Source organism: Panthera onca, chromosome X (assembly GCF_046562875.1).
Source record: "Panthera onca isolate mPanOnc1 chromosome X, mPanOnc1 haplotype 2, whole genome shotgun sequence".
NCBI lineage: Eukaryota > Metazoa > Chordata > Mammalia > Carnivora > Felidae > Panthera > Panthera onca.
Window position 1 is genome coordinate 70,283,538 of NC_138357.1, and position 13,809 is coordinate 70,297,346.

At 40.6% G+C, this 13,809-nt stretch overlaps 1 protein-coding gene across 5 annotated transcripts in view; it reads left to right on the plus strand.

Annotated features, from left to right (window-relative positions):
- The first annotated feature begins 10,311 nt into the window (after positions 1–10,311).
- Positions 10,312–13,809, plus strand: part of PHKA1 (phosphorylase kinase regulatory subunit alpha 1) — a 171,045-nt gene continuing 167,547 nt past the window's right edge. For 3 of the 5 annotated variants that reach the window (XM_081793100.1, XM_081793101.1, XM_081793102.1), the window contains exons 1-2: positions 10,312–10,819; positions 11,607–11,765. In XM_081793100.1, coding sequence (XP_081649226.1) covers positions 10,742–10,819; positions 11,607–11,765 — 237 coding nt within the window. In that variant the 5' untranslated portion in view covers positions 10,312–10,741. The remainder of the gene's footprint in view (positions 10,820–11,606; positions 11,766–13,809) is intronic. The other 2 variants (XM_081793103.1, XM_081793104.1) reach the window with 1 other exon arrangement.

Here is a 13,809-nt window from a genome sequence, read left to right on the forward strand (position 1 = left end):
ATGCTGGCTCTCACTCACTCTCTCCCCCCTTCTCTGCCTCTCTCTTTCTCTCTCTCTCTCTCAAAAATAAATAAATAAACATGAAAAAGAATAGCCCATTCTGACCAAGTGTGCTTTATCTTAGCAATAAAAATATGGTTTGCCATAAGGAAACCTATTAATATAATTCACACACTAACAAAGTAAAGGAATAAACAAATGATTCTTTTCAAAACATGCAGGAATATCATTCAATAAATTCAACATTAATTCATAAAAATATTAATAATAAAGCATTAGGAAATCAACAAGAGAAAGAACTGAAGACATATTTAATGATGAAACATTAGAATTAGTGCATTAAAGTCAGGAACAAGAAATAATAACCAGTATCCCCACTGTAAGAGTTATAAAGATTTGAAAGGTAAAGACACAACTGTTACTACTTGCAAATGATATGCCTGTCCACTTAGAAAATCCAAAAACATCACCCTCAAACATCCAGTGAATTAACACAGTGGATAAAAGATAAATGTGCAAAAAAGTGGATGTCGTAGACTCTAAGCCTAAAGTTATCTTTTGGCCAGCAAAAGAGTGGGACGCAGGATGCAAAGCGAGAGATGGCTAATGTCCAGGAAAAGACAAGAGCCCCAAATAAGGGTCCTTGCCCTGTATTTATTAAGATCAGAAGGCTTACAAACGTGATGGGTGTGCACAAAGAGACAAAGAAATTATGAACATTAACTTGGGGACATGAGGGAAAGGGGGGTTTTTGAAGATATACGGTGTTTGGGGTTTGGGTCAGTATAAAACAAAATCCTGGTGCCAGGCACATGGGCATACGGTTGTTAACAGCAAACAGGAGGAGTCGTATCTTTTTTTTTTTTTTTTTTTTTTTTTTAATTTTTTTTTTTTCAACGTTTTTTATTTATTTTTGGGACAGAGAGAGACAGAGCATGAACGGGGGAGGGGCAGAGAGAGAGGGAGACACAGAATCGGAAACAGGCTCCAGGCTCCGAGCCATCAGCCCAGAGCCTGACGCGGGGCTCGAACTCACAGACTGCGAGATCGTGACCTGGCTGAAGTCGGACGCTTAACCGACTGCGCCACCCAGGCGCCCCGAGTCGTATTTTTTTAACTTAGCTAGCCTAGGGGATAAGGCAGGTAGGGGGAATAACCTCAGGGTTAACAAGGCACCTTTTCTTTTGTTAACCATTTCTGCTCTGGGATGCTTCACCTGCAGCGCAGTGGTCTATAACTCATTTTGCCTGTTTACCTAACTTGGTCCTTTCCTCCTGTGAAAGCAGCTTTTTGCTATAGTACTAAATTGAAGGGCGTTTCTGCCCTGAACGCCTAATCTTGCTTACTTCATATACCTTTCTATTAGGTGCCTTTGTGCCCCTATGGTGCCTTTGCCCTTCCCTCTCTATTCTGTGGGCTCTGCAACCCTCACTATTCTGGGTTGCCTTTGCACCACCCTATTCTTGGGGTGCCAATTTTGTTTACCCAAACTTGGGTGTGAGCATCCTATGGCTTTTATTTCTTTATGCCTTGTTAACCCATTGGTGTAAGCCCAGGGAATTTCTAAGCTTACTCCCCACAAGTGGATAGAAGATAAACATTCAAAAAACATTTTCCTATACATAGTACTAATTAAAATATAATAGAGGGAAAAACTCTTATCTTAATAGCAACAAAAACTAGAAAGTACCAAGAAATAAACCTTACAAAAAAATTACAAGGCTTTCATGGAGAACACTGTAAAGGATATTAAAAGAAATAAAAGAAGTCCTGAATACATAAAAATACATTGTAGACAGGAAAGCTAAATATGATCAATATGTCCATTCTTCCCAAACAAATCTACAAATTCAATTTAGATATATTTATTGTGATTACAATAAAAATTGGGATTTTCATTAGAACCTGACTGGAAAATTCTAAAGTTCATACAAGATTAAAGCTTGATAATGGCCAAGGCACTGCAATATTATTTAAGGAATGGAAAAACAGATTAATGGAACAGACTAGTGATTCAGAAACAGAGCCATGGGTAGAGTCAAAGTAGTATTTCAGAATAATAGGAAAAGAATAACTCATTAGTGGTTAGTGCAATTGGCTAACCATTTAGGAATATATTAAGTTAAATTTCAGTCTAAGGCACCTGGGTGGCTCAGTCAGTTAAGCATCAGACTTAGGCTCAGGTCATGATCTCACGGCTCATGGGTTCAAGTCCCACATCAGGTTCTATGCTGACAGCTCAGAGCATAGAGTCTGCTTTGGATTCCGTGACTCCCTCTCTCTCTACCCCTCTGGTGCTCACACTCTGTCTCTTGTTCTCTCTCAAAAATAAATAAACATTAAAAAATTATATATGCCAATAAATTGGGCAATAAGGAAGAAATGGACAAATTCCTAGAAACATATAAACTACCAAAAGTAAAACAAGAAGAAATAGAAAATTTGAGCAGACCCATAACCAGTAAAGAAATTGAATCAGTCATCAAAAACCTCCCAAAAAACAATTCCAGGGCCAATGGCTCCCCAGGGGAATTCTACCAAACATTTAAAGAAGAGTTAAGGCCTATTCTTTTGAAGCTGTTCCAAAAAATAGAAATGGAAGGAAAACTTCCAAACTCATTCTAGATGCCAGCATTAACTTGATTCTAAAACCAGACAAAGACCCCACTAAAAAGGAGAACTACAGACCAATTCCCTGATGGACATGGATGCAAAAATTTTCAACAAGATACTAGCCAACCAGATCCAACAATACATTAAAAGAATTATTCACCACGACCAAGTGGGATTTATACCTGGGATGCAGGGTTGCTTCAATATCCACCAAACAATCAATGTGATAAATCACATCAATAAATGAAAGGACAAGAACCACATGATCCTTTCAATAGATGCAGAAAAAGCATTTGACAAAATATAGCAACTTTCTTGATAAAAACCTTCAAGAAAGTAGGGATAGAAGGAACGTACCTCAAGATCATGAAAGTATATATGAAAGACCCACTGCTAATATCACCCTCAATGGGAAAAAACTGAGAACTTTCCCCTTAAGGTCAGGAACACAACAGGCATGTCCACTCTCACCACTGTTATTCAATATAGCATTGAAAGTCTTAGCCTCAGCAATCAGACAACACAAAGGAATAAAAGCATCCAAATCAGCCAGGAGGAAGTCAAACTTTCACTCTTTGCAGATAACATGATAGTCTATATGGAAAACCCAAAAGATTCCAACAAAAAGCTGCTAGAACTAATATACGAATTCAGCAAAGTCTTGGGATATTAAATCAATGCACAGAAGTCAGTTGCATTCCTATACACCAATAATGAAGCAACAGAAAGGGAAATCAAGGAATTGATCCCATTTACAATTGCACCAAAAACCATAAAATACCTAGGAATAAACCTAACCAAAGAGGTGAAAAATCTATAATCTGAAAACTATAGAAAGCTTATGAAAGAAATTGAATAAGACACAAAAAAGGAAAAATATTCCAATCTCATGGATTTGAAGAACAAATATTGTTAAAATGGTGATACTACCCAAAGCAACCTACACATTCAATGCAATCCCTATCAAAATAACACCAGCATTCTTCACAGGGCTAGAACAAACAATCCTAAAATTTGTGTGGAACAAGAAAAGACCCCAAATAGCCAAAGAAATCTTGAAAAAGAAAACCAAAGCTGGAGGCATCCCAATCTCGGACAGCAAGATATATTACAAAGCTGTAATCATCAAGAAAATATGGTACTGGCACAAAAACAGACGCTGAGATCAATGGAACAGAACAGAAAACCCAGAAATGGACCCACAAACATATGGCCAGCTAATCTTTGACAAAGCAGGATAGAGTATCCAATGGAATAGACAGTCTCTTCAGCAAACAGTGCTGGGAAACCTGGACAATGACATGCAGAAAAATGAACCTAGACCACTTTCTTACACCATACACAAAAATAAACTCAAACTGGATGAAACATCTAAATGTAATACAAGACGCCTTCAAAATCCTAGAGGAGAAAGTAGGCCAAAAGGTCTTTGACTTCAGCCACATGTCTCTTACTCAACATGTCTCTGGAGGCAAGGGAAACAAAAGCAAAAATGAACTACTGGGACCTCATCAAAATAAGAAGCTTCTGCACAGCAAAGGAAACAATCAACAAAACTAAAAAGAAACCATCAGAATGGGAGAAGATATTTTTCAAATGACATATCAGATAAAGGATTAGTATCCAAAATCTATAAAGAACTTATCAAACTCAACACCCATAAAACAAATAATCCAGTGAAGAAATGGGCAAAAGACATGAATAGACACTTCTCCAAAGAAGACATCCAGATGGCTAACAGAAAAAATGCTCAACATAGCTCATCACCAGGGAAATACAAATCAAAACCACAATGAGATATCACCTCACACAGTCAGAATGGCTAAAGTGAACAACTCAGGGAACAACAGATGTCGGCAAAGATGCAGAGAAAGAGGATTTCTTTTGCCCTACTGGTGGGAATGCAAACTGATGCAGCCACTCTGGAAAATAGTATGGAGGTTCCTCAAAAAGTTAAAAATAGAACTACCCTATGACCCAGTAATTGCACTACTAGGTATTTGTCCAAGGGATACAAGTGTGCTGTTTCAAAGGGGCACATACACCCAATATTTACAGCAGCGCTATCAACAATAGCCAAAGTATGGAAAGAGCCCAAATGTCCATCAATGGATGAATGGACAAAGACGATGTGGTATATACATACAATGGAGTGTTACTCGGCAATCAAAATGAATGAAATCTTGCCACTTGCAACTACGTGGATAGAACTAGAGGGTGTTATGCTAACCAGAATTAGAGAAAGACAAATATCATATGACTTCACTCGTATGAGGAATTTAAGATACAAAACAGATTAACATTTGGAAAGGGAAGCAAAAATAATATAAAAACAAGGAGGGGGACAAAACGTAAGAGACTCTTAAATACAGAGAACAAACTGAGAGTTGCTGGAGGGTTGTGGGTGGGGAGATGGGCTAAATGGGTAAGGGGCATTAAGGAAGACACTTGTTGGGATGAGCACTGGATGTTATACACAGGAGATGAATCACTGGAATTTATTCCTGAAATCATTGTTGCACTACATGCTAACTAACTTGGATGTAAGTTAAAAAATAAAAAATTTTGTTAAATGTCTAGGGGCGCCTGGGGTGGCTCAGTCTCTTAAGCGTCTGACTTCAGCCTAGGTCATGTCTTGCCATTCCTGTGTTCGAGCCCCACATAGGGCTCTGTGCTGATGGCTTAGAGCCTGGAGCCTACTTCAGATTCTGTGTCTCCCTCTCTCTATGCCCCTCCCCCACTCAGACTCTGTCTGTCTCTCTCAAAAATAAACATTAAAAATTTTTTTTAAATTTTCTATGTAAACCCACTTATAAAAATAAATTATAGAGGAATTAAAAGAGGTATAGATAAAAAGCAAAACAATAAAAGTAATAGAAAAATTGATAAGATGTTAGTGATCTTGGGGACAAGAAGGCTTTATTAGTTTTTTAGGGATGCCATTAGAAATTACCACAAACTGTGTGGTTCAAAACAACAAATTTATTCTCTCACATTCTGAAAGCCCAAAGCCCAATATCAAGGTATTAGTGGGGTTGGTTCTCCCCTAGCTTCTTGTGGTTGCTGGCAATCCTTGGCATTCCTTAGTTTTTAATACATCACCTCCATCTCTGGCTCTATCTTCACAGTGCCTTCTCGCTATGCATCTTCTCCTTTTCTTATAAAGACACTTGTCATTGGATTTAGGGGCTAGTAGGAAATCCAGCATGATCTCATCTCCAGAACATTAATTACATCTGTAAAGGCCCTTTTTCCACATAAGGTCACATTAACAAGTTCTAGGTGGACATATCTTTAGGGAAGTCACCATTCAATCTACTATAAAGGCCTTGTAAAATGAGACAAAAATGAGAAAACTCATAAATTTGACTTCATTAAAAATAAAAACTATATTAAAAGAAAACACCATAAAAATGCAAACAGACAAACTACATATTGGAAACTCAGTACAATATCTCTTTTAGATTTTTTTAAAAGCTAAAATGCAGAATACATATATTTTTTAAATTATTGTAAGTCAATAAGGAAAACAGCCCAATAGAGAAATGACTAAATACACCAACAGTTATTAACCAGAAGAAATAAGCTAACTAAACATAATAAAATATAAATGAAATTAAACATAAAAAGATGTTCAATGACGTTAGTCTTCAGGTAAATGAAACAAAGTAAGATACCATTTTGTGCCCATTAGATTGCTTAGAATCAAAGTCTAATAATATCAAGTGTTGGTAAGAATGGAGGAAGTGGAGACTCCTATACTACAAATTGGTACAGATCATTTAAATTGCTTTTCAGGGGGCACCTGGCTGGCTCAGTTGGTCAAGCATCTGACTGTTGGTTTCAGTTCAGGTCATGATCTTGCAGTTTGTGGGTTCAAGCCCCGCATCAGGCTCTGTGCTGACAGCTTGGAGCCTAGAGCCTGCTTCAGATTCTCTCTCTCTCTCTCTCTCTCTCTCTGTCCCTCCCCTATTCACTCTCTCTCTCTCTCTCAAAAATAAACATTTAAAAAATAAATAAATAAAGTGGCTTTTTGGTTATCTCAACAATTTAAATGCCTATATCCAAAACACCTGTATGCATTCACAAGAAGACATATATGTATATTCCCTGAAGTACTGTTTTCAAGAATTCATACCTGAAAACAAACTATGTAAATGCTCATCAATATGCCTACATAAACCATGATGTATGATAACATGACTAGATCTCCATGACATAACTTTGGATGAATAGGGAAATCTGCACAACAGTAGGTAGAGTATAACATTGCTTATATTCAAAGAATACACAGAAAACAAGATCTTATATGCATTTCTACATGTTATACATGTTAATCCATAGGAAAAAATCTGAAAGTATACAACTTATCTTGTAACAGTGGTTACCTTTCAGAAAGGAGATAGAGGAACCTGTGATTATGGGTGATAAACACAAGGAACTTTAACCTTATCTGTAATGTTTTAACTCTTTAAATACAGAATGTGTTTATATATATTGCTTATGCAATATTTTTAAAAGTTTGAAGAGAGTGAATGGGAAATGATGGAAAGGAGATAGTGTGTGGGCTTTTTCTTTCAAGAAATTTAATAATAAAAGATTTATTATTAATTAAGAATAAGAGAATAGCTAAGCAAACTAGAGGGCATGTACTAGAGGGAAGATTAGTGCATACATTAACATAAAATGTAAACCATGGAAATATTTATAAAATGTGAAGGTTTAAAAATTTTGGATTTTTGAAGATTAGTACAATGAAAGCTTCCAGGTAATATAAGGGACCAACAGTAAAAAAATTTCTAGGAAGTCAGAAATAAAATTTTTTAAATGTATATTTATTTATTTTGAAAGAGAGAGAGGGAGAGTGGGGGAGAGCAAAAGCAGGGGAGGGGCAGAGAGAGAGGGAGACAGAATCCCAACCAAGCTCTGCACTGTCAGCACAAAGCCCAATGCGAGTCTCAATCTCATTAACCATGAGATCATGATCTGAGCCAAAATCAAGAGTCGGATGCTTAACCGGCTGATCCTTCAGGTGCCCCAGGAAATAAACTTTTATTTGAGAGTTAAACTATAAAATTAATATACATTGAATCAAATGGAAGAATCACCTTCAAGAAACATAATGGCTTCCAGACTGGTAAGTCTTGGTTATAACTTGATTGATAACTCTGACATATCTAAACAATGTGTCAGTGAGCCACAGAAGCGTAGAAAAGGGAGAGTCAGTGAAGCCAACACAGAGCAGACCTGATAATTTCTTAATCCTCCCGTGCCCTAGTTTCTCCATCTCTATTATGGGGTTAATAATAGTATTTACTTCATACAGCTATTATGTAATACAAAGTAGCACTTGGTAAAGAGTAAGTTTTATACATTATCTAAGGGAAGGAATCTGTTAATAAGGCCAACATAAACTGTTACAGTTCCATTTCTCATTACCAACTAGCATTCCAGTTTTCATACATCAGTCTCCTAAGGTAATCAGCATGAGTCAGCCTCCTGAGTCTGACCAGTTCTAGGACACTGAGGAGATCAAGTTTCGAAGACTGAAGGACTGAATACCCAGCCTGGACTGAGGTTGAAAGCACCGAGGTAATGCCATTGAGCAAGACCTCTTGTTAGCCAGCCAGCCAGTTACCTTTCTTGGTGACACCCCACCTTTGGCATTCCTAATCTATTCATACTTCTAAATAATTTGGGGTGGGGTAGGCCCCATGCAGAAGGAATGAAAATACTAGAAAATTACACTAAACTATTAACAGGTGGTTGTGTGTGTGAAGGAATTATGGGTGATTTGCTTTACTTTTCTATACTTTTCAAGTTCTTTGGTGAGCACCTGTTATTTCAGTATTTTGAAAACATTTTTTATTTATTTTTTTAACGTTTATTTATTTTTGAGACAGAGAGAGACAGAGCATGAACGGGGGAGGGGCAGAGAGAGAGGGAGACCCAGAACCGGAAGCAGGCTCCAGGCTCTGAGCCATCAGCCCAGAGCCCTACGGGGGCTCGAACTCACGGAAGGTGAGATCATGACCTGAGCTGAAGTCGGACGCTTAACCGACTGAGCCACCCAGGTGCCCCAAAAACATTTTTAAATGAAGAAAAAGAGAGGGCAGAAGCTCGAAGGGGAGAAGCATAGAGACAAGATTTCTGAGGACACAGGCGGAGAGGAAGATGTCAGGGATTAGGGGCAATGCAGGAAGGGTCAAGCACTCTTTCCACCAAAATGAAGTAGCTTTCCCTGGAAAGACTTTTTCTCCCCCTGAGCACTTGGGCCTTGAAGTGGCTTGTTATTTGCCAGTCCTGGCATTTGTGTAGCTAGTGACGACTACAATGGAAACTATTCACTTGAGAATAATTCTAAGTGTACCACTGCATCTAACTGGCCGTTGAAACTGAAAATTCCAGGTCTGAGTTCTTGAGCATTTTTTCATTCTTCATTATCATTAAGAAATATTTGCTAATTACCTCCTTGATGCTGGGCTTGAGGTTAATTTGGGCAGGGGTGAGGGGGGTGTTGAAATGGAGGGAGCTTATGAGAGAAGAGACTAAATTTAGAGAAATAAAGAGATAAATGAAAATGCAAAACCACTTGGGTGGTTAGTTTGGGTGAGGTGGCTAGGGAAGGTTTCGAATCACAGATTCTCCAGATTGGATTTGAAAAGTCAGTCTAACTCTTTTACCCTGAGAGTTGGTACTTAAACCCAACTTTGAAAAGCATGTTCAGGGGCTCCTGAGTGGCTCCGTCTGTTAAGCACCCGACTTCAGCTCAGGTCAGGATCTCACTGTTGCTGGGTTCAAGCAGAGCCTGGAGCCTGCTTCAGGTTCCCTATCTCCCTCTCTCTCTCTCTGCCCCTCCCCCACTCGCACTCTGTCTCTCTTGAAAATAAATAAATGTTAAAAATTTTTTGAAAAGCATGTGCAGGCTTTGCATAAGCGGTGATCAAGCACTGGGGTCGAGGGCTGCAAACGGAGGGAGCAATGGCCCTATGGGGCCACCCAGCGGGGTGCGGGCCGATTACCCTGTGGCAAATGATCAGGGTTGCCTGCAGGCTTCTTTTCTAGCCTCCCTTTAGCCCCTTTATTTTCAGCTGAGTGAGTGGTGCCTCAGCCTCGTGATCTACGTGCGCACGTGGAAGCCTTCCAAGGCAGTTACACAATCTCCTCTAGCTCCTCTCTGGCCAAGGCGGTCTTGAGGTACTGCTCCCTCCCAGCCCGGTTCCCTACCCGAAAACTAGCTTCCTCAAAGCGCACCACTGCCCCCCTCCTTCCCGGGCCTGGCTCTTCACCAGTTGCTAAGGAGTAAAGTACCTTAGGGACTTCTTTCCTGTTTGGTTTGGGTCAAAGTGAGAAATTCAAGCTGTTCTTTTAGTGAAAAAGTATAAAATACAATAAAACCCCAGAGATTCCAATTCTTTAGACCCTTAACGCCAGTGTGAGTCTTGCCTCTTAGGTCTGAAGTTACCATTGGTTCCCAAAACCAGGCCGGCAGAAGAAACCAGGCCTCCTCAATATCCTGCATGCACAGCAAGTGTGGAAAACTTAAATCGTCATTAGAAATGTTTCGAAAATAAACCTCTGAAAGCATATTGCCTACGGTGACACATTCTCGACCGCGGAGTGGGCGGGGGTGCTGGGGCCCCCGCGTGGGCGGGGCGGACGAGGCGAACCCCTTGGACTTAGCGCGCAGCTGCCAGGACCCGCTGCGCCCGCCACGCCTCCAGCTCGCGTCTCCCGCAAGGTGGAAGCGGCGCAGCACCTAGTGACCTGCTGCCGCAGGCCACGCGGGAGGCTCTGGGCCACGGCCGCCTCCGGGGATTGAGTGGGGGATGCAGGAACCTCGCGGGGAGGCTCGACGGGAGTAAGGGTGGCAGGGAGCTGCGGCGGGGCCCTAGACCGTGAGCGTCTTGGGCACTTGCTGGCGTGGGCTGGAGTTCCAGAGGCCGCCGCAGGCTCATGGACGGCCGGCTCCAGGCCTGAGCTGTGGGAGGGCTCTGCCGGGGCCTGGCACTCGGGCTCTTCCCCCCCGCGAGGGTGGAGCTGCATTGGGGAGCCTCCTAACTTGGAGGACCCAGGGCCCCTGTAGCACGCAGGCTGTTTCTCTTGAGGGGATTGGAAACGTGGCGCGATGAGGAGCCGAAGTAACTCCGGGGTCCGACTGGATGGCTACGCTCGGCTGGTGCATCAGACCATCCTGTGCCATCAGGTAAGTGAAGGGGTGCCTGTAATCATCGAGGATGTGCAGTGTGATGGCCTAGACAGAGACTGCTGAGTGACACCCACCCCTGGTGTGTGTGTGTGTGTGTGTGTGTGTGTGTGTGTGTGTGTGTTTAGCAGGTCTTCCCGCCCCTTAGCTGGGGAAGGCGTAGAGGACCCTGAAGAAAAGATAGGTGTTGGGCCAAGAACAGAACTAGGGTCAAGTACCGTTAGCCTTGAGCCCTGAGCCTTGGCTTCAAAGCGTCCCCCCCCCCCCCACACACCACCCCGTCCCTGAAGCCACAGCGGGGTTCCAGGGGCACAGCTGAAAAATGTGTTGAAGCTTGTTTATTGACACTCCCCGTCCCCTCCCCCAGGTCTGGGGGTCATCTTCTTGCCCTCCAGCCAAAGAAAAGAAGTAGGAGAACATTTAGTCATCTTAAGACTAAACTGTTGAAGATTTGTGGTACCTTGTATACACTATTAATTATATATTTTTTCTAGTCCTATAATGCTGGGTTTTTGTTAATAGTTATTCCTTCTAACTGGAAAGTTAAAACACTACCTCTGTTTTAACAATACTCACATTTCAGACTTGGAAGTTTTCAGCCGGCGTTTCCCCCTTGTTCAAGATAGCATTTGCTTGCACTTGGTCAGAAGAAGAGGAGGTTATAAAACTAAAGAGTGGTGAAGTAGAAGAAAAACCAAAGTCCCTCAGTAACCCATTTGATAGACTTGGTCTCCTCATATTAACACCTTATGTTTACCTGCCTGTCCTGTTTTTCTTGGTCTTACAGAATCCAGTGACTGGCTTGCTTCCAGCCAGCTATGATCAGAAAGATGCCTGGGTCCGAGATAATGTGTACAGTATCTTGGCTGTGTGGGGTTTGGGCCTGGCCTATCGGAAGAATGCAGACCGGGATGAGGATAAGGCAAAGGCCTATGAACTGGAGCAGGTACTCAGAATAAATATACAAAGAGATCTGGAGCTGTGTGTGGGCTGGGAGGTTGAATGGGAAGCAGGGTTTTAAAGAAATGTCGCTCAAAGGAGATAAAAGAACTATATTTTGCCTTTCTCGCTCTCTCTTCACCTTCTTGAAATTACATTCCAGAATGCTTTCCTGTATTGTACTGATTTTTTTTTTTTTGGTGTAGTGGAACTTGAAACTTGCTGATTCAGGGGGAGAGGGCAGTCTGTTCTGTTATAGTGGAAAAGCCTATTGTGGGATCTTTGCTGAAATTTATAATTGTCTAAGTAAAGGTATTTTGCAGTCTCCAGCATATTTATTCTCATTGAGAAGGATGTTGGAGGCAGGTATCTATCATTTTACTTCATTTTTGAAAATTATAGGTGGTATTTGTTGTTTCTTTTGCAAATGTTTATTTAAATTATGGTTAGTTAACATACAGTGCAATGTTGGTTTCAGGAATAGAATTCAGCGATTCATCACTTACATATAGCACCCAGTGTTCATTGATAGGTGGTATTCGTATGAGGGTAACTGACACAAATTAGGAGTCTTTCACAACTAGACACAAGTAAAGACTTTATTTGTTGAATTTATACCTATGACCACTGTTTCAGAGCCTGTCCCCCTCCCCAAGCAAAATAAGGTCAGAATCAGCAGATGCGTTTAAGCCAAATTTTAAGGCCTTCCCATCAGTAAAGTAGCATCCTTTATAGACAGAGAGTGCTCTGTTCTCTTGAATGACCAAGAAAATGATATTCTGAGCTACATGGGTCTCTTAATATTATGAAATTCCACCGTCAGTTGTAAGGTATGTGTGAATTATTTTCCATTAGTGGAGAAGATTCTACACCAGCCATCTGCTCAAGCGGTATCTCTCAGACTTAGGTAATCTGAATTCTAGTCTTTATCTGTAAATCAGAATATTGAGCCTTGGTTATTTTATTTTATTTTTTTGAGAGAGAGCACAAGTGGGAGAGGGGCAGAGAGAGCGGGACAGAGGATCCGAAGAGGGCTTTGCACTGACAACAGCAGCAAGCCCCATGTGGGACTTGAACTCAGGAACCGTGAGATCATGACCCGAGTGAAATCAGACGCTCAACCAAGTGAGCCACCCAGGCACCCAAGACTTGGTTATTTTTTAAGGGCATCAACATGTTGCGGGGTTGCAGTCCTTGGCAATAGGGAAGTTTCACCATGTTGTCATCTGCAACAGCAGGCATTTGCCATTCCTTCAAGCCATTTATTGGGATGTACCTAGGTCCATCAAAAAAAATTTTTGGAGTTTTTGCTCTAACTTAAGAAGTACAGATCAATATTTTTATGGCTTATAAAAGTCATACATAACCATTGTAAGAATTTGGAAAATATAGAGGAGTTTTTTTAAAAATCCTGTAATCCTATTCCTCCCTCCACCTCTGAAATTCTGCATCCTACTGTAATGTTTGGCTATTTTGAGCTCAGTATTTTATTTGTTTTGCTAGAGATTAATATTAGTGGAACAATATCCAAGATTCCATACCTAGTACAATTTGACCAATGTTTTTCAATACTATTGGAAGAAATCTGTTGTCTCTTTGTTGACTAATCATTATGCAAAGTTAAAATTTTTCCTTCTGTGGTCCAGGAAGAAAGAATTTAACAGAGGAGGGGGGGGAATTTAAGGAAACATTGAGTTTTTTGCTTTTAAATTTTAATGTTTCATTAAATAATTTTTAGCAGAACCCAAAGATATTTTCCATACTACCTCAGTAATAACTTTGAAATATCTCAAAAACATTATAACAATAGAAAGCACCTTCAAAAAATAAACATTTCTCTGGGAATCCTAAAATTTCTATGAACTTCCATTATGAGTTAAAACATATTTTATTATTAGGTCTCATTAACTTTTCTCAAACCTAACTCAGTTAATTCAGACCAGGGATCAGAAAATCATGTAAATGTCCAGATAGGAAATATCTTTGGCATTGTGGATCACGTGTGATCTCTGCCCAAATACTCAGCACTTCAGTTGCTGCACAAAAGCAGC